General features: G+C 34.6%; 1 protein-coding gene across 1 annotated transcript; it reads left to right on the top strand.

Annotated features, from left to right (window-relative positions):
* The first annotated feature begins 15712 nt into the window (after window positions 1–15712).
* LOC139861055 (F-box protein SKIP31-like) lies at window positions 15713–18888 on the top strand. The gene is made up of 9 exons (XM_071849373.1): window positions 15713–15984; window positions 16398–16568; window positions 16827–16900; window positions 17103–17178; window positions 17463–17573; window positions 17687–17861; window positions 17978–18096; window positions 18494–18557; window positions 18647–18888. The coding sequence occupies exons 1-9, from the start codon at window positions 15907–15909 to the stop codon at window positions 18715–18717; spliced, it is 939 nt and encodes a 312-aa protein (XP_071705474.1). The 5' UTR covers window positions 15713–15906; the 3' UTR covers window positions 18718–18888.
* The last annotated feature ends 356 nt before the right edge of the window (window positions 18889–19244 follow it).

Below are 19244 nucleotides of genomic sequence, written 5' to 3' on the forward strand. Positions count from 1 at the left end.
TGGGCCGTTTGTTGTAGTTGCGATTGATGTTGCGATTGTTGGGATAATTGTTGCGATTATTGTTGTAATTGCTGTTGTTGTTGTATTGGTGATTCTTATCACCGTTTTCCTCCCACTTTCTTTTGACTTGCTTTACATTGGCCTCTTCAGCAGTCTGTTCTTTAATTATTTCTTCAATCTGGTTCACTAGTTTGTGAGCCATTCTACATGCCTGTTGTATAGAGGCGGGCTCGTGTGAACTTATATCTTCTTGGATTCTTTCCGGTAATCCTTTCACAAATGCGTCGATCTTCTCTTCCTCATCTTCGAATGCTCCCGGACACAATAGGCACAATTCTGTGAATCGTCTTTCGTACGTGGTAATATCAAATCCTTGGGTTCGTAACCCTCTAAGTTCTGTCTTGAGCTTATTGACCTCGGTTCTGGGACGGTACTTCTCGTTCATCAAGTGCTTGAATGCTGACCACGGTAGTGCGTACGCATCGTCTTGTCCCACTTGCTCTAGATAGGTATTCCACCATGTTAACGCAGAACCTGTGAAGGTATGCGTAGCGTACTTCACTTTGTCCTCTTCAGTACACTTACTTATGGCAAACACCGATTCGACCTTCTCGGTCCACCGTTTCAATCCGATCGGTCCTTCGTTTCCATCAAATTCCAAAGGTTTGCAGGCAGTGAATTCTTTGTAGGTGCATCCTACACGATTTCCTGTACTGCTAGATCCAAGGTTATTGTTGGTATGTAGCGCAGCCTGTACTGCGGCTATGTTTGAAGCTAGAAAAGTACGGAATTCCTCTTCATTCATATTCACGGTGTGTCGAGTAGTCGGTGCCATTTCCTTCAAAATAGTCAAATGGAACAAGTTAATCATACAGAATATTAAGAGTAGTTAATAGTATTTCGTAGCATAATATGAACTCATTTATAAAAGCTTTTTCTTCATAATAGCGTTTTATAAGTTTAAATTCGGGTAGTACCTACCCGTTAAGTTCATACTTAGTAGCTAATATACAATTCAACTACTACAATTCTATATGAAAAACTGATTATAATAATATTTCGCGTTCAAACTTTTATACAATATTTTACAAACTTACAATACCGCTTATTTTACATAAAGCATGAAATATAGCACACAATAACTTTGATACAAGATAGTTGTGAAGATAATTCTAGCTAGTACACAAGTCGTTCAGCAAAGGCAATAAAGACACGTAATTCATACGTCCAGAAACAAGTCATGCATTCTGGTTTTACTAGGACTACTTCCCATCCTTGGTCTTGTGGAACATAACCGTTATGGCCGTTGATAAGACAGCGTGTTGTAACGTCGTCAAAGGGACGAGGGTTACGTAATGTCCAACAGTCCCGTAATAATCTAAAAACCTCATTTCTTACCCCAATTACCGACTCCGTCACTTGTGGAAACGTTTTGTTTAATAGTTGTAGCCCGATGTTCTTATTCTCACTTTGGTGAGAAGCGAACATTACTAATCCGTAAGCATAACATGCTTCTTTATATTGCATGTTAGCCGCTTTTTCTAAATCACGAAGTCCAATATTCGGATATATTGAGTAAAAATAATTTCTTAACCCGTTGCGTAAAATAGCATTTGGGTTCCCCGCAATATATGCGTCAAAGTAAACACATCGTAACTTATGAGTTTCCCAATGTGATATCCCCCATCTTTCAAACGAAAGTCTCTTATAAACCAAGACATTCTTGGAACGTTCTTCGAATGTCTTACAAACTGATCTCGCCTTAAATAGTTGTGCCGAGGAATTCTGGCCGACTCTAGACAAGATTTCATCAATCATGTCTCCGGGTAGGTCTCTTAAAATATTGGGTTGTCTATCCATTTTGTGTTTTTAAACTGTAAAATAGACAAGAGTTAGATTCATAAAAAAATACTTATTAATACAAGCAATTTTTACATATATCATAAAGCATAAGAACACTATATTACATATATTACACCACACGAATACAACTATCTTATTCCGACTCGCTCGTTTCTTCTTCTTCGGTTTTGGTTCGTTTTGCCAAGTTTCTAGGGATATATGATGTTCCCCTAATACTAACTGTCGCTTTCCACAACGGTTTAGAAAAACCTGGTGGTTTAGAGGTTCCCGGGTCATTGTTACAACTTAAGGACTTCGGGGGTTGACGATACATATAAAGTTCATCGGGGTTGGAATTAGATTTCTCTATTTTTATGCCCTTTCCCTTATTATTTTCTTTTGCCTTTTTAAATTCAGTTGGGGTAATTTCTATAACATCATCGGAATTCTCGTCGGAATCCGATTCATCGGAGAATTGGTAATCCTCCCAATATTTTGCTTCCTTGGCGGAAACACCATTGACCATAATTAACCTTGGTCGGTTGGTTGAGGATTTTCTTTTACTTAACCATTTTATTATTTCCCCCACCGGTTCTACTTCTTCATCCGGTTCCGATTCTTCTTCCGTTTCCGACTCTTCTTCCGGTTCCGACTCTTCTTCCGGTTCCTCTTCGGGAACTTGTGAATCAGTCCACGAATCATTCCAATTTACATTTGACTCTTCATTATTATTAGGTGAGTCAATGGGACTTGTTCTAGAGGTAGACATCTATCACATAATATCAAACGCGTTAAGAGATTAATATATCACATAATATTCACATGTTAAAAATATATAGTTTCCAACAAAATTTGTTAAGCAATCATTTTTCAAGTAAACACGGTCGAAGTCCAGACTCACTAATGCATCCTAACAAACTCGATAAGACACACTAATGCAAAATTCTGGTTCTCTAAGACCAACGCTCGGATACCAACTGAAATGTCCCGTTCTTATTGATTAAAAACGTTCCATATTAATTGATTTCATTGCGAGGTTTTGACCTCTATATGAGATGTTTTTCAAAGACTGCATTCATTTTTAAAACAAACCATAACCTTTATTTCATAGATAAAGGTTTTAAAAAGCTTTACGTAGATTATCAAATAATGATAATCTAAAATATCCTGTTTACACACGACCATTACATAATGGTTTACAATACAAATATGTTACAACAAAATAAGTTTCTTGAATACAGTTTTTACACAATATCATACAAGCATGGACTCCAAATCTCGTCCTTATTTAAGTATGCGATAGCGGAAGCTCTTAATAATCACCTGAGAATAAACATGCTTAAAACGTCAACAAAAATGTTGGTGAGTTATAGGTTTAACCTATATATATCAAATCATAATAATAGACCACAAGATTTCATATTTCAATACACATCCCATACATAGAGATAAAAATCATTCATATGGTGAACACCTGGTAACCGACATTAACAAGATGCATATATAAGAATATCCCCATCATTCCGGGACACCCTTCGGATATGATATAAATTTCGAAGTACTAAAGCATCCGGTACTCTGGATGGGGTTTGTTAGGCCCAATAGATCTATCTTTAGGATTCGCGTCAATTAGGGTGTCTGTTCCCTAATTCTTAGATTACCGGACTTAATAAAAAGGGGCATATTCGATTTCGATAATTCAACCATGGAATGTAGTTTCACGTACTTGTGTCTATTTTGTAAATCATTTATAAAACCTGCATGTATTCTCATCCCAAAAATATTAGATTTTAAAAGTGGGACTATAACTCACTTTCACAGATTTTTACTTCGTCGGGAAGTAAGACTTGGCCACTGGTTGATTCACGAACCTATAACAATATATACATATATATCAAAGTATGTTCAAAATATATTTACAACACTTTTAATATATTTTGATGTTTTAAGTTTATTAAGTCAGCTGTCCTCGTTAGTAACCTACAACTAGTTGTCCACAGTTAGATGTACAGAAATAAATCGATAAATATTATCTTGAATCAATCCACGACCCAGTGTATACGTATCTCAGTATTGATCACAACTCAAACTATATATATTTTGGAATCAACCTCAACCCTGTATAGCTAACTCCAACATTCACATATAGAGTGTCTATGGTTGTTCCGAAATATATATAGATGTGTCGACATGATAGGTCGAAACATTGTATACGTGTCTATGGTATCTCAAGATTACATAATATACAATACAAGTTGATTAAGTTATGGTTGGAATAGATTTGTTACCAATTTTCACGTAGCTAAAATGAGAAAAATTATCCAATCTTGTTTTACCCATAACTTCTTCATTTTAAATCCGTTTTGAGTGAATCAAATTGCTATGGTTTCATATTGAACTCTATTTTATGAATATAAACAGAAAAAGTATAGGTTTATAGTCGTAAAAATAAGTTACAAGTCGTTTTTGTAAAGGTAGTCATTTCAGTCGAAAGAACGACGTCTAGATGACCATTTTAGAAAACATACTTCCACTTTGAGTTTAACCATAATTTTTGGATATAGTTTCATGTTCATAATAAAAATCATTTTCTCAGAATAACAACTTTTAAATCAAAGTTTATCATAGTTTTTAATTAACTAACCCAAAACAGCCCGCGGTGTTACTACGACGGCGTAAATCCGGTTTTACGGTGTTTTTCGTGTTTCCAGGTTTTAAATCATTAAGTTAGAATATCATATAGATATAGAACATGTGTTTAGTTGATTTTAAAATTCAAGTTAGAAGGATTAACTTTTGTTTGCGAACAAGTTTAGAATTAACTAAACTATGTTCTAGTGATTACAAGTTTAAACCTTCGAATAATATAGCTTTATATGTATGAATCGAATGATGTTATGAACATCATTACTACCTTAAGTTCCTTGGATAAACCTACTGGAAAAGAAAAAAATGGATCTAGCTTCAACGGATCCTTGGATGGCTCGAAGTTCTTGAAGCAGAATCATGGCACGAAAACAAGTTCAAGTAAGATCATCACTTGAAATAAGATTGTTATAGTTATAGAAATTGAACCAAAGTTTGAATATGATTATTACCTTGTATTAGAATGATAACCTACTGTAAGAAACAAAGATTTCTTGAGGTTGGATGATCACCTTACAAGATTGGAAGTGAGCTAGCAAACTTGAAAGTATTCTTGATTTTATGTAACTAGAACTTGTAAAATATATGAAGAACACTTAGAACTTGAAGATAGAACTTGAGAGAGATCAATTAGATGAAGAAAATTGAAGAATGAAAGTGTTTGTAGGTGTTTTTGGTCGTTGGTGTATGGATTAGATATAAAGGATATGTAATTTTGTTTTCATGTAAATAAGTCATGAATGATTACTCATATTTTTGTAATTTTATGAGATATTTCATGCTAGTTGCCAAATGATGGTTCCCACATGTGTTAGGTGACTCACATGGGCTGCTAAGAGCTGATCATTGGAGTGTATATACCAATAGTACATACATCTAAAAGCTGTGTATTGTACGAGTACGAATACGGGTGCATACGAGTAGAATTGTTGATGAAACTGAACGAGGATGTAATTGTAAGCATTTTTGTTAAGTAGAAGTATTTTGATAAGTGTCTTGAAGTCTTTCAAAAGTGTATAAATACATATTAAAACACTACATGTATATACATTTTAACTGAGTCGTTAAGTCATCGTTAGTCGTTACATGTAAATGTTGTTTTGAAACCTTTAGGTTAACGATCTTGTTGAATGTTGTTAACCCATTGTTTATTATAACAAATGAGATGTTAAATTGTTATATTATCATGATATTATGATATATAATATATCTCAGTATGATGTATATACAGTTAAATGTCGTTATAACGATAATCGTTACATATATGTCTCGTTTCGAAATCATTAAGTTAGTAGTCCTATTTTTACATATGTATTTCATTGTTAATACACTTAATAATATATTTACTTATCATTTAACATAATTAACCAAGTGTATCAATATCTTAATATGATTCATATGTACCTAGTAAGACGTTGTTATAACGATAATCATTATATATATCGTTTTCGAGTTTCTTAAATTAATAGTCTCATTTTTATGTATATAACTCATTGTTAAAATACCTAATGAGATACATACTTATAAAAATATGTTAACTATATATATAACCATATATATGTCATCGTATAGTTTTTACAAGTTTTAACGTTCGTGAATCACCGGTCAACTTGGGTGGTCAATTGTCTATATGAAACATATTTCAATTAATCAAGTCTTAACAAGTTTGATTGCTTAACATGTTGGAAACATTTAATCATGTAAATATCAATCTCAATTAATATATATAAACATGGAAAAGTTCGGGTCACTACAGTATCGTCCTTTCACTCTGCCCATCAGTTTGTGGATGATAGGCAGTACTCATGTCTAGATGAGTTCCTAATGCTTGCTGTAATGTCTGCCAGAATCTTGAAATAAATCTGTCATCCCTATCAGAGATAATAGAGATTGGTATTCCATGTCTGGAGACGACTTCCTTCAAATACAGTCGTGCTAACTTCTCTATCTTGTCATCTTCTCTTATTGGCAGGAAGTGTGCTGATTTGGTGAGATGGTCAATTATTACCCAAATAGTATCAAAACCACTTGCAGTCCTTGGTAATTTAGTGATGAAATCCATGGTAATGTTTTCCCATTTCCATTCTGGGATTTCGGGTTGTTGAAGTAGACCAGATGGTTTCTGATGCTCCGCTTTGACCTTAGAACACGTCAAACATTCCCCTACGTATTTAGCAACATCGGCTTTCATACCTGGCCACCAAAAATGTTTCTTGATATCCTTGTACATCTTCTCCGTTCCAGGATGTATTGAGTATCTGGTTTTATGAGCTTCTCTAAGTACCATTTCTCTCATATCTCCAAATTTTGGTACCCAAATTCTTTCAGCCCTATACCGGGTTTCGTCTTCTCGAATATTAAGATGTTTCTCCGATCCTTTGGGTATTTCATCCTTTAAATTTTTCTCTTTTAAAACTCCTTGTTACGCCTCCTTTATTTGAGTAGTAAGGTTAGTGTGAATCGTTATATTCATAGCTTTTACTCGAATGGGTTCTCTGTCCTTTCTGCTCAAGGCGTTGGCTACCACATTTACCTTCCCCGGGTGGTAACGAATCTCAAAGTCGTAATCATTCAACAATTCAATCCACCTACGCTGCCTCATATTCAGTTGTTTCTGATTAAATATGTGTTGAAGATTTTTGTGGTCGGTATATATAATACTTTTGACCCCATATAAGTAGTGCCTCCAAGTCTTTAATGCAAAAACAACCGCGCCTAATTCCAAATCATGCGTCGTATAATTCTGTTCGTGAATCTTCAATTGTCTAGACGCATAAGCAATTACTTTCGTTCGTTGCATTAATACACAACCGAGACCTTGCTTTGAGGCGTCACAATATATCACAAAATCATCATTCCCTTCAGGTAATGACATATAGGTGCCGTAGTTAACTTTTTCTTTAACAATTGAAACGCTTTCTCTTGTTCATCTTTCCATTCAAATTTCTTCCCTTTATGCATTAATGCAGTCAAGGGTTTTGCTATTCTGGAAAAGTCTTGGATGAACCTTCTGTAGTAACCAGCTAGTCCTAAAAACTGACGTATGTGTTTTGGATTTTTCGGGGTTTCCCACTTTTCAACGGTTTTAATCTTTGCTGGATCCACCTGAATACCTTCTTTGTTCACTATGTGACCGAGGAATTGAACTTCTTCCAACCAAAATGCACACTTTGAAAACTTAGCGTACAGTTTTTCTTTTCTCAGCAACTCTAGCACTTTTCTCAAATGTTCTTCGTGCTCTTGATCATTCTTCGAGTATATAAGTATGTCATCGATAAAAACAATGACAAACTTGTCAAGATATGGCCCACACACTCGGTTCATGAGGTCCATGAACACAGCTGGTGCGTTAGTCAATCCAAACGGCATAACCATAAACTCGTAATGACCGTAACGCGTCCTAAAAGCAGTCTTTGGAATATCATCCTCCTTCACCCGCATTTGATGATATCCAGAACGTAAATCGATCTTCGAATAAACAGACGAGCCTTGTAGTTGATCAAATAAGTCGTCGATTCTCGGTAGTGGGTAGCGGTTCTTAATGGTAAGTTTGTTCAACTCTCGGTAGTCGATACACAACCTAAATGTACCATCTTTCTTCTTGACAAACAAAACAGGAGCTCCCCATGGTGATGTGCTTGGTCAAATGAAACCACGCTCTAAAAGTTCCTGTAACTGACTTTGTAATTCTTTCATTTCGCTGGGTGCGAGTCTGTATGGAGCACGAGCTATTGGTGCAGCTCCTAGTACAAGGTCTATTTGAAATTCAACGGATCGATGTAGGGGTAATCCCGGTAATTCTTTCGGAAATACATCGGGAAATTCTTTTGCGACGGGAACATCACTGATGTTCTTTTCTTCAGGTTTAACTTCCTCGATGTGTGCTAGAATGACGTAACAACCTTTTCTTATTAGTTTTTGCGCCTTCAAACTACTAATAAGATTTAATTTTGCGTTGTTCTTTTCTCCGTACACCATTAAAGGTTTTCCTTTTTCATGCATAATGCGAATCGCATTTTTGTAACAAACGACTTCTGCTCTCACCTTTTTCAACCAGTCCATGCTAATTATTACATCAAAACTTCCTAACTCGACTGGTATTAAATCAATTTTAAACGTTTCATCCCCCAGTTTAATTTCTCTCTCCTGACATATATTATCTGCTGAAATTAATTTACCGTTTGCTAATTCGAGTAAAAATTTACTATCCAAAGGCGTCAATGGGCAACTTAATTTAGCACAAAATTCTCTACTCATATAGCTTCTATCCGCACCCGAATCAAATAAAACATAAGCAGATTTATCATCAATAAGAAACGTACCCGTAACAAGCTCTGGGTCTTCCTGTGCTTCTGCCGCATTAATATTGAAAACTCTTCCACGGCCCTACCCATTAGTATTCCCTTGATTCGGGCAATTTCTAATAATGTGGCCCGATTTTCCACATTTATAACAAACAGCGTTGGTATTACTTGCTCCGACACTATTCGTTTCGGCATTACTTATTCTGACATTATTTGTTCCTTTAGTTCTGTTAAACTTTGGTCCGTAGACCTCACACTTTGTCGCGCTATGACCATTTCTTTTACACCTGTTGTAAAATGTCGTGCAAAACCCCTGATGATTTTCTTCACACCTATGACATGGCTGTTTTTGGTTTTTGTTGTCGTTGTTGTTATTGAGGTTGTTGTTGGGATTGTTATTGTTGTTGAAACGGTTGTTGTAGTTGTTGTTGTTGTTGGGATGTTTGTTGTAGTTATTGTTAGGATTGCGGTTATTGTTGCGATTGTTGTTGCGGTTGTTGGGATAGTTGTTGCGATTGTGGTTGTAATTGTTGTTGTTGTACTGGTGACTCTTGTCACCGTTTTCCTCCCACTTCCTCTTGAGTTATTTCGTGTTGGCTTCTTCAGCCGCCTGCTCTTTAATTCTTCCCTCAATCTGATTTATGAGTTTATGAGCCATTCGACTTGCCTTCTGTATAGAAATGGGCTCGTGTGAACTCACATCTTCTTTAATCCTTACTGGTAACCCTTTTACAAACGCGTCGATCTTCTCTTCTTCATCTTCGAATGCTTCCGGACATAATAGGCACAACTCTGTGAATCGTCGTTCATATGTGGTAACGTCGAACCCTTGTGTTCGTAACTCTCTAAGTTCTGCCTTGAGTTTATTGACTTCGTTTCTAGGACGGTACTGCTCGTTCATCAATTGCTTGAATGCCGACCACGGTAGTGCGTAAGCAGCATTTTGTCCTACCTGTTCAAGATAGGTGTTCCACTACGTTAACGCAGTTCCTATGAAGGTATGCGTAGCTTACTTAACTTTGTCCTCTTCAGTACACTTACTTATGGCAAACACCGATTCGACTTTCTCGGTCCACCGTTTCAATCCAATTGGTCCTTCGGTTCCATCAAATTCCAAAGGTTTGCAGGCAGTGAATTCTTTGTAGGAGCATCCTACACGATTTCTTGCACCGTTAGCTGCATTGCTAGATTCAGAGTTATTGTTGGTATGTAGCGCAGCCTGTGCTGCGGCTATGTTTGCAGCAAGAAAGGTACGAAATTCCTCTTCGCTCATATTCATGGTGTGTCGAGTAGTCGGTGTCATTTCCTTCAAAATAGCCAACTGAATCGAGTTAATCGTACAGAATATTAAGAGTAGTCAATAGTATTCCGTAGCATAATATGAACTCATTTATAAAAGCTTTTTCTTCATATTAGCGTTTTATAAGTTTAAATTCGGGTACTACCTACCCGTTAAGTTCATACTTAGTAGCTAATATACAATTCAACTACTACAATTCCATATGAAAAACTGATTATAATAATATATCACATACAAATATTCTTCAAACTTACAACTTCGCTATATTACATATAACATGAAATATAGTACACTATGATACATGACAGTTTTGAAGATAAATCTAGTTAATACGCAAGTTGTTCAGCAAAGGAAATAAAGGCACGTAATTCATAAGTCCGGAAACAAGTCATGCATTCTGGTTTTACTAAGACGACTTCCCATCCTTGGTCTTGTGAAAAATAACCGTTATGACCATTGGCTAGGCGGCATGTTGTAATGTCGTCAAAAGGACGAGGGTTTCGTAATGTCCAACAGCCCCGTAATAATCTAAAAACCTTGTTTCTCACCCCAACTACTGAATCCGTCACTTGTGGGAAGGTTTTATTTAAAAGTTGCAATCCAATGTTCTTTTTCTCACTTTGGTAAGAAGCGAACATCACTAACCCGTAAGCATAACATGCTTCTTTATGTTGCATGTTAGAAGCTCTTTCTAATTCACGAAATCCTATGTTGGGATATATTGAGTCAAAATAGGTTCTTAACCCGTAGCGTAAAATTGCATTTGGGTTCCCCGCATTTAATGCTTTAAAGAAAACACGGTGTAACTTACGGTCTCCCCAATGTGATATACCCCACCTATCAAAGGAAAGCCTTTTATAAACTAAGGCATTTCTGGAAAGTCTTTCAAATATTTGACAAGTTAATTTCACCATAACTAAATGTGCTGATGAATTCTGACCGACTCTAGACAAGATTTCCTCAATCATATCCTCTGGTAGATCTTCTAAAATATTCGGTTGTCTACCCTTAACGTCCATTTTGTTTTTATACTGTAAAATAGACAAGGATTAGATTCGTAATAACGAACAATACAAGCAATTTTTACATAGAACATAAAAGTACAAGCACACTACAATACATATAATACACAACATGATTACAACCCTCTAATCTGAATCACTGGTTTCTTCTTCTTCAGACTTGGTTCGTTTTCCTAATTTTCTAGGAATATATGGTGTTCCTCTAATACGAGCCGTCGTTTTCCATAATGGTTTAGAAAAACCTGGTGGTTTAGAGGTTCCCGGATCATTGTTACATTTTAGGAAATACGGATGTTGCCGATACATATAAAGTTCATCGGGGTTGAAATCGGGTTTCTCTATTTTTATATCTTTTCCCTTATTATTTTCTTTCGCTTTATTAAATTGGGTCGAGGTAATTTCTATAACATCATTAGAATCCTCATCGGAATCCGATTCATCGGAAAATTGGTAATCTTCCCAATATTTTGCTTCCTCGGCCGAAACACCATTGACCATTATTAACTTTGGTCCGTTGGTTGAGGATTTTCTTTTATTTAATCGATTTACTATAGGTATCAATATTTCTTCCTCCGGAACTTCTTCCTCTTCCGATTCCTCCTCTTCCGATTCCTCCTCTTCTGGTTCCTCCTCTTCCGGTTCCTCCTCTTCCGGTTCCTCCTCTTCCGGTTCCTCATCGGGAATTTGTGAATCTTCCCAAAATATATTCGGCTCTTCATTATTATTAGGTGAATCAATGGAATTTGTACTAGAGGTAGACATCTATCACACAATATCAAACACGTTAAGAGATTAAAATATCACATAATATTTACATGTTAATAATATATAGTTTCCAACAACAAAAAAATGTTAAGCAATCGTTTTTGAAGAAAAACACGGTCGAAGTTCAGACTCACTAATGCATCCTAACAAACTCGGTAAGACACACTAATGCAATTTTCTGGTTCTCTAAGACCAACACTCGGATACCAACTGAAATGTCCCGTTCATATTGATTATAAACGTTCCATATTAATTGATTTCGTCGCGAGGTTTTAACCTCTATATGAGACGTTTTTCAAAGACTGCATTCATTTTTAAAACAACCATAACCTTTATTTTATCTATAAAGGTTTAAAAAGCATTACGTAGATTATCAAATAATGATAATCTAAAATATACCGTTTACACACGACCATTACATAATGGTTTACAATAAGAATATATTACATCAAAAATAAATTTCTTGAATGCAGTTTTTACATAATATCATACAAGCATGGACTCCAAATCTTGTCCTTATTTTAGTATGCAATAACGAAAGCTCTTAATAATCACCTGAGAATAAACATGCTTAAAACGTCAACAAAAATATTGATGAGTTATAGGTTTAACCTATATATCATTAAATCATAATAATAGACCACAAGATTTCATATTTCAATATACATCCCATACATAAAGATAAAATTCATTCATATGGTGAACACCTGGTAACCGACATTAACAAGATGCATATAAGAATATCCCCTATCATTCCGGGAAATCCTTCGGACATGATATAAACGAATTCGAAGTACTAAAGCATCCGGTACTTTGGATGGTGTTCGTTAGGCCCAATAGATCTATCTTTAGGATTCGCGTCAATTAGTAGATCGGTTTACTAATTCTTAGGTTACCAAGCAAAAGGGGCATATTTGGCTTCGATCATTCACCCATATAATGTAGTTTCATTTACTTGTGTCTATTTCGTAAAACATTTATAAAACTGCATGTATTCTCATCCCAAAATATTAGATTTTAAAAGTAGGACTATAACTCACTTTCACAGATTTTTACTTCGTCGGGAAGTAAGACTTGGCCACTGGTCGATTCACGAACCTATAACAAATATGTACATATATATCAAAGTATGTTCAAAATATATTTACAATATTTTTAATACGTTTTATTGTTTTAAATTTATTAAGTCAGCTGTCCTCGTTAGTAACCTACAACTAGTTGTCCACAGTTAGATGTACAGAAATAAATCAATATATATATTATCTTGAATCAATCCACGACCCAGTGTGTACACGTCTCAGGCTAGATCACAACTCAAAGTATATATATTTTTGGAATCAACCTCAACCTTGTATAGCTAACTCCAACATTACTGCATATAGAGTGTCTATGGTTGTTCCAAATAATATATATACATGGGTCGATATGATATGTCAAAACATTTGCATACGTGTCTATGGTATCCCAAGATTACATTAGAATACATGTAAAATACAATATAAGTTAGCTAGGATATGATTTGTATAGAATTGTTACAATATTTCCCGTAGCTACAACAATCAAAAAAATATCCAATCTTGTTTTACCGATAACTTCTTCGTTTTAAATCCGTTTTGAGTGAATCAAATTGCCATGGTTTCATATTGAACTCCATTTTATGAATCTAAACAGAAAAAGTATAGGTTTATAGTCGGAAATATAAGTTACAAGTCGTTTTTGTAAAGGTAGTCATTTCAGTCGAAAGAACGACGTCTAGATGACCATTTTAGAAAACATACTTCCACTTTGAGTTTAATCATGATTTTTGGATATAGTTTCATGTTCATAAGAAAAATCATTTTTCTAGAAGAACAACTTTTAAATCAAAGTTTAACCTAGTTTTTAATTAACTAACCCAAAACAGCCCGCGGTGTTACTACGACGGCGTATATCCGGTTTTACGGTGTTTTTCGTGTTTTCTGATTTTTAATCATTAAGTTAGCATATCATATAGATATAGAACATGTGTTTAGTTGATTTTAAAAGTCAAGTTAGAAGGATTAACTTTTGTTTGCGAACAAGTTTAGAATTAACTAAACTATGTTCTAGTGATTACATGTTCAAATCTTCGAATAAGATAGTTTTATATGTATGAATCTAATGATGTTATGAACATCATTACTACCTCAAGTTTAGTAGGTAAACCTACTGGAAGTGACAAGAAATGATCTAGCTTCAAAGGATCTTGGGTGGCTTGAAAGTTCTTGAAGTAGAATCATGACACGAAAACAAGTTCAAGTAAGATTATCACTCGAATTAAGATAGTTATAGTTATAGGAATTGAATCAAAGTTTGTATATTAGTATTACCTTGATTTAGGATGATATCTTACTGTAAACAACAAGGATTTCTTGAGGTTGGATGATCACTTTACAAGATTGGAAGTGAGCTAGTAAACTTGGAAGTATTCTTGATTTTATGAAACTATAACTTGTAGAATTTATGAAGAACACTTAGAACTTGAAGATGGAACTTGAGAGAGATCAATTAGATGAAGAAAATTGAAGAATGAAAGTCTTTGTAGGTGTTTTTGGTTGTTGGTATATGGATTAGATATAAAGGATATGTAATTTTGTTTTCATGTAAATAAGTCATGAATGATTACTAATATTTTTGTAATTTTATGAGATATTTCATGCTAGTTGCCAAATGATGGTTCCCACATGTGTTAGGTGACTCACATGGGCTGCTAAGAGCTGATCATTGGAGTGTATATACCAATAGTACATACATTTAGAAGCTGTGTATTGTACGAGTACGAATACGGGTGCATATGAGTAGAATTGTTGATGAAACTGAACGAGGATGTAATTGTAAGCATTTTTGTTAAGTAGAAGTATTTTGATAAGTGTCTTGAAGTCTTTCAAAAGTGTATGAATACATATTAAAACACTACATGTATATACATTTTAACTGAGTCGTTAAGTCATCGTTAGTCGTTACATGTAAATGTTGTTTTGAAACCTTTAGGTTAACGATCTTGTTAAATGTTGTTAACCCATTGTTTATTATATCTAAAGAGATGTTAAATTATTACATTATCATGATATTATGATATATTAATATATCTTAGTATGATATATATACATTTAAATGTTGTTACAACGATAATCGTTACATATATGTCTCGTTTCGAAATTCTTAAGTTAGTAGTCTTGTTTTATATATGTAGTTCATTATTAATATACATAATGACATGTTTACTTATCATTTATCATGATTAAACATAGTGTAACAATATCTTAATATGATTCATATGTAATTAGTAAGACGTTGTTATAACGATAATCGTTATGTATATCGTTTCGAGTTTCTTAATTCAATAAACACAATTTTATGTATATAACTCATTGTTAAAATACATAATGAAATACTTACTTATCATAATATCATGTTAATTATATATATAATCATATATATGTCATCATTTAGTTTTTACAAGTTTTAACGTTCGTGAATCACCGGTCAACTTGGGTGGTCAATTGTCTATATGAAACCTATTTCAATTAATCAAGTCTTAACAAGTTTGATTGCTTAACATGTTGGAAACACTTAATCATGTAAATATCAATTTCATTTAATATATATAAACATGAAAAAGTTCGGGTCACTACAGTAGTATTTATACTAAAAATTGACCATCCATATTTGACATTTCAACATCTTATGACTTTATGTATATTTATATTTATATATTTATATTATATTATAACACTGACATAATTATTTATTATTAATCGTATTTATTTATTAGTGGAAAATGTTTGGATGTACGAATATTATGAACAGTCGACTTGAACCAATAATGTGATTCGACCCGACCCGGAAATGTTTCACGCAAAGCGGCCCCAATTTTCTGAGATCGAGATTTCTCCTCACAACCATCAGGTTAAAATCAGTTTCGCGGCGAATTTTTCCGGCTAACTCCGGCCACATATTTTTGTAATTTATCTCAAAATTTAATCTTTTAACTAATATTGGCGTAATCATGACCCTCTCCGAAGATGAAGACGAGAGTCTGGCTCAATTTTTAGAATCCGAAGTTCTATCAGAGATCTCCAATCAGGTAACATCTAATTCCGTTTTCCGATTTAAATCGATTTAACCTAGAGTTCTCATGGTGTAGATCTGAGATTGCTGTATTTCTGTCTGCATAATCATATCATATGAATAATGAATAATTTTGTTCGGCTTATCGGCTATATAATATTTCGTGATTGTATCTATTATCTATTCGAATTCTGTATCTTGTTATGTATATTTGAGAGCTACATGTATATATTTGTGAATTATTGTAGTATCGTATGAATGACATTGTTAGGCGATGTATTTTAGTGATGAAATTCGACTTTTCGATTCAGTTATCTTGATTTGAGATATTTATATTTATGTGTGAAAAGTTATTTTCTTTTTTAGACGTTTGTTTATTCACTGATGTGAATGAATATCAGGGCTTAAATTAATTTTTTTATTATTCAGGAAGATGTGAAATCAGAGGAGGACGAACCACAGCCACCGAAGAGGCTTCGAGTGGAGCAAAATGGTGGCGTTAGTAACAGAGGAGTAAGTTCAAGGAGGATAGATGATGGTTTCTTTGCTAGGATACCTCCGGAGCTCTTTCCTCACATACTCAAGTTTCTTTCTTCTGAGGTTGTGCTTCTGCTAATTACATGATGATTATGAATTTAATGTGATCTAATATAACATTATACTAAATTGCTATGAACTTTGAACTGTAAAAAAAGGATATATGCATCCCTGCAAATTGAAAATAAAGAGGTGAAATTGTTAAACATTCATATATATTGAGTTGTGATGTATGTGTTATGATACTCAAAACGGAAAAGGGATGTATACTAATTATTATAATATTTTGGTGGTTTTAATTGTGATGTTGAAAATTTGCAGGATCTTGTCTCTTGTTCGTTGGTCTGTAGATTTCTGAATTTTGCATCTTCTGATGAATCTTTATGGCGTCGCTTGTGAGTAATTTATACATCTTTGTCTTTTCAGTTATTACTATGTGCTATCCTTGTTATTCTTTATTAAATGTATTATACTTGTGGCACTTGTTTCTAGGTCTTGTCATGTAATTTGTTAATGATAAGGGTTGAATTGTGTATGATGAATTTCCTGACGTACTGCCTATCCTTAATAATGCTTATAATATTTGCTAACTTTTAGGTACTGTATGCGATGGGGTATTCTTCCACCAACTAAGAAGTTGCGGGATCGTGCTTGGAAGAAGCTGTATATTCAGGTAACAAATTTACACTATCGATCGCCCATGCCCGCTCATTTTGTCTCGCCCTAAATGGAACCCCTTAGTTATACTACGACCCGACCTGAGTCCCCACATTTTCTTTTCTCTGCCCGAGATCCAAGAAGTTGGCTTTGCTAAAACAACATTAGGGCCGTCCCCTTCACTCTATACTGACCCCGGCCTGGGCTGGTATTTTATCATACGCAGACTTCGAAATTCTTCTGATTATTTTCAAAAGAGAAATACTCGTCTTTATATAAGAAATACTTTCCACCGTGTAGCGTGATGAGGAAGACATGGTTGAGTTTGTTAGAGATTGTCCCAAGGAGTTCAAAGAGTACTACATCCAAATGCAAGTAGCAAAAAGAAGCCAAGCACCTCTTCCTTCACAGGTAAATGAGAGTTTTCAACCTTTTCATTGATGTGTTAAACTGCCAGATGATTTTCTTTTTTTTTATTTTTGTAATTTTTTTGTTCATTTTTGTTTTTCACTTGGAATCTGTAGTTGAAAGATGAGTGGATGATTCTAGACAAGTCTGTTGCTGATCAAGTCTCCATTTGGAAGAAAAGCAAAGGGCTGACTGACACGGTGTTCTCTGATCATGATTGTTCTGGAGAAAAATGTTCTTACTATCAGATCGGAGATGTTTTTGTTTGCGAGAACACTGGATATGTTCATGGTATGAGACACTGTTTTGCACATCCGACCTTCATTTATTGTTGAAATCGTTTAATTGTTTGAATATTTGGAAATTGGAGTCGGAGGGAAATTTATGTTATTACTTTGCTTGTGCAGTGTGTGATGATACTTGCAAGGAGGTCGTCCTTGATCCAGATAATGAACTGTTGGTGTGTACAATTTCGGGACATTGTTTTGATCGATTGCTTTCCCCATCTGAAACTGGAGGAGACATGGTTAGTTGTTTTTTATGTGCTGTAATACCTGCATAGAAGAGGATTTGATTAAAGGTTCAAAAAAGCATTAACCTCATTTACAGCATAACTTATGAAGCTGGTTTTGATAATTATAATGTCACTTTTGAAAAGAATTGTGTACTTTGGAAATACATTTGGACGACTTTTTAATGGTTTAACCCATTTGTGTTTTTTTGTCATAGCTTCAGTTTTTTATATCACCCATTTTATGAACTGCAATCCAATTGATCCCAATAAATAAGTAAATGGGTCATAAAGTACCACCTCTAAGGACTGGAAAAATATTATTACATACCATGAATATACTTTAGGCACTAGTTGGACTTTTTTACTTGAAAAATACTAATACTAACCCACTTGTATTTCGGATTTTTAGGAGGAACAGCAGCAAGGTGGTGCAACGGATGAACCAGAACCATTTATGGGATCTGGTCGTTTTGGTAACAATTAGTCTTTGCTAACTCTTGGTTTTTTGCAACGATTACATTACCTTATAATCTCATATATGTTGTTGTTATGTTTGTTGTAGCACGGGCCTACCAGTTGGGTTATAACTGTGAAGATGAGAAAGAGCTTGAAGCCTGCTTGAGGTTTTGCTAAATCTTATATTGATATCGCTATACTCCCTTCCCTGCTACTACTGGGAACTTGACATTGTTGTAATATTAAATAAATACCTTTACATATTTATATATGTAAGTTAAAATTTAAAGTATTATAATAAGTTCCAATTAAAGTATCACTCACTTGGAGGGGGCAATAAGGTTCCAATCTGTAACTTCATTGTCAAATGTGTTGAACAACCACACCCCATCCCGCATGTAAGTAAAACTTGTGTTGAGGTGCTAGTTTTGGTACCGATGTTAGCTTATCTTTATCTGTCACGCATGACGGGATCGTGAGGACTGCTTTGACACTTGGCGTCAGTTTACAAGGAAATTAACCATGATAACCAAGCCGAAGAATCCTCTCTCCATCTTCCAAATTCGCCATGGCATATTCTAGCCCCATATTGTTAACATCTGCAATGACCCCTATCTGATGATAACTTTTACGTTACATATTTTTCGTCCCAGCAACACCAAAGTGTAATCTCCAGTTCTCCACCCTCTGTGTTAACATCCATA

Source organism: Rutidosis leptorrhynchoides, chromosome 1, assembly GCF_046630445.1.
Source record: "Rutidosis leptorrhynchoides isolate AG116_Rl617_1_P2 chromosome 1, CSIRO_AGI_Rlap_v1, whole genome shotgun sequence".
NCBI classification, from domain to species: domain Eukaryota; kingdom Viridiplantae; phylum Streptophyta; class Magnoliopsida; order Asterales; family Asteraceae; genus Rutidosis; species Rutidosis leptorrhynchoides.

Excerpts from the sequence above, each read along its gene's own strand:
- LOC139861055 (XM_071849373.1), top strand. The coding sequence starts at position 15,907 with ATGACCCTCTCCGAAGATGAAGACGAGAGTCTGGCTCAATTTTTAGAA. Across the intron at positions 16,901-17,102 it reads GAATCTTTATGGCGTCGCTT|GTACTGTATGCGATGGGGTA; the intron begins GTGAGTAATTTA and ends GCTAACTTTTAG. Across the intron at positions 17,574-17,686 it reads AAGCACCTCTTCCTTCACAG|TTGAAAGATGAGTGGATGAT; the intron begins GTAAATGAGAGT and ends TGGAATCTGTAG.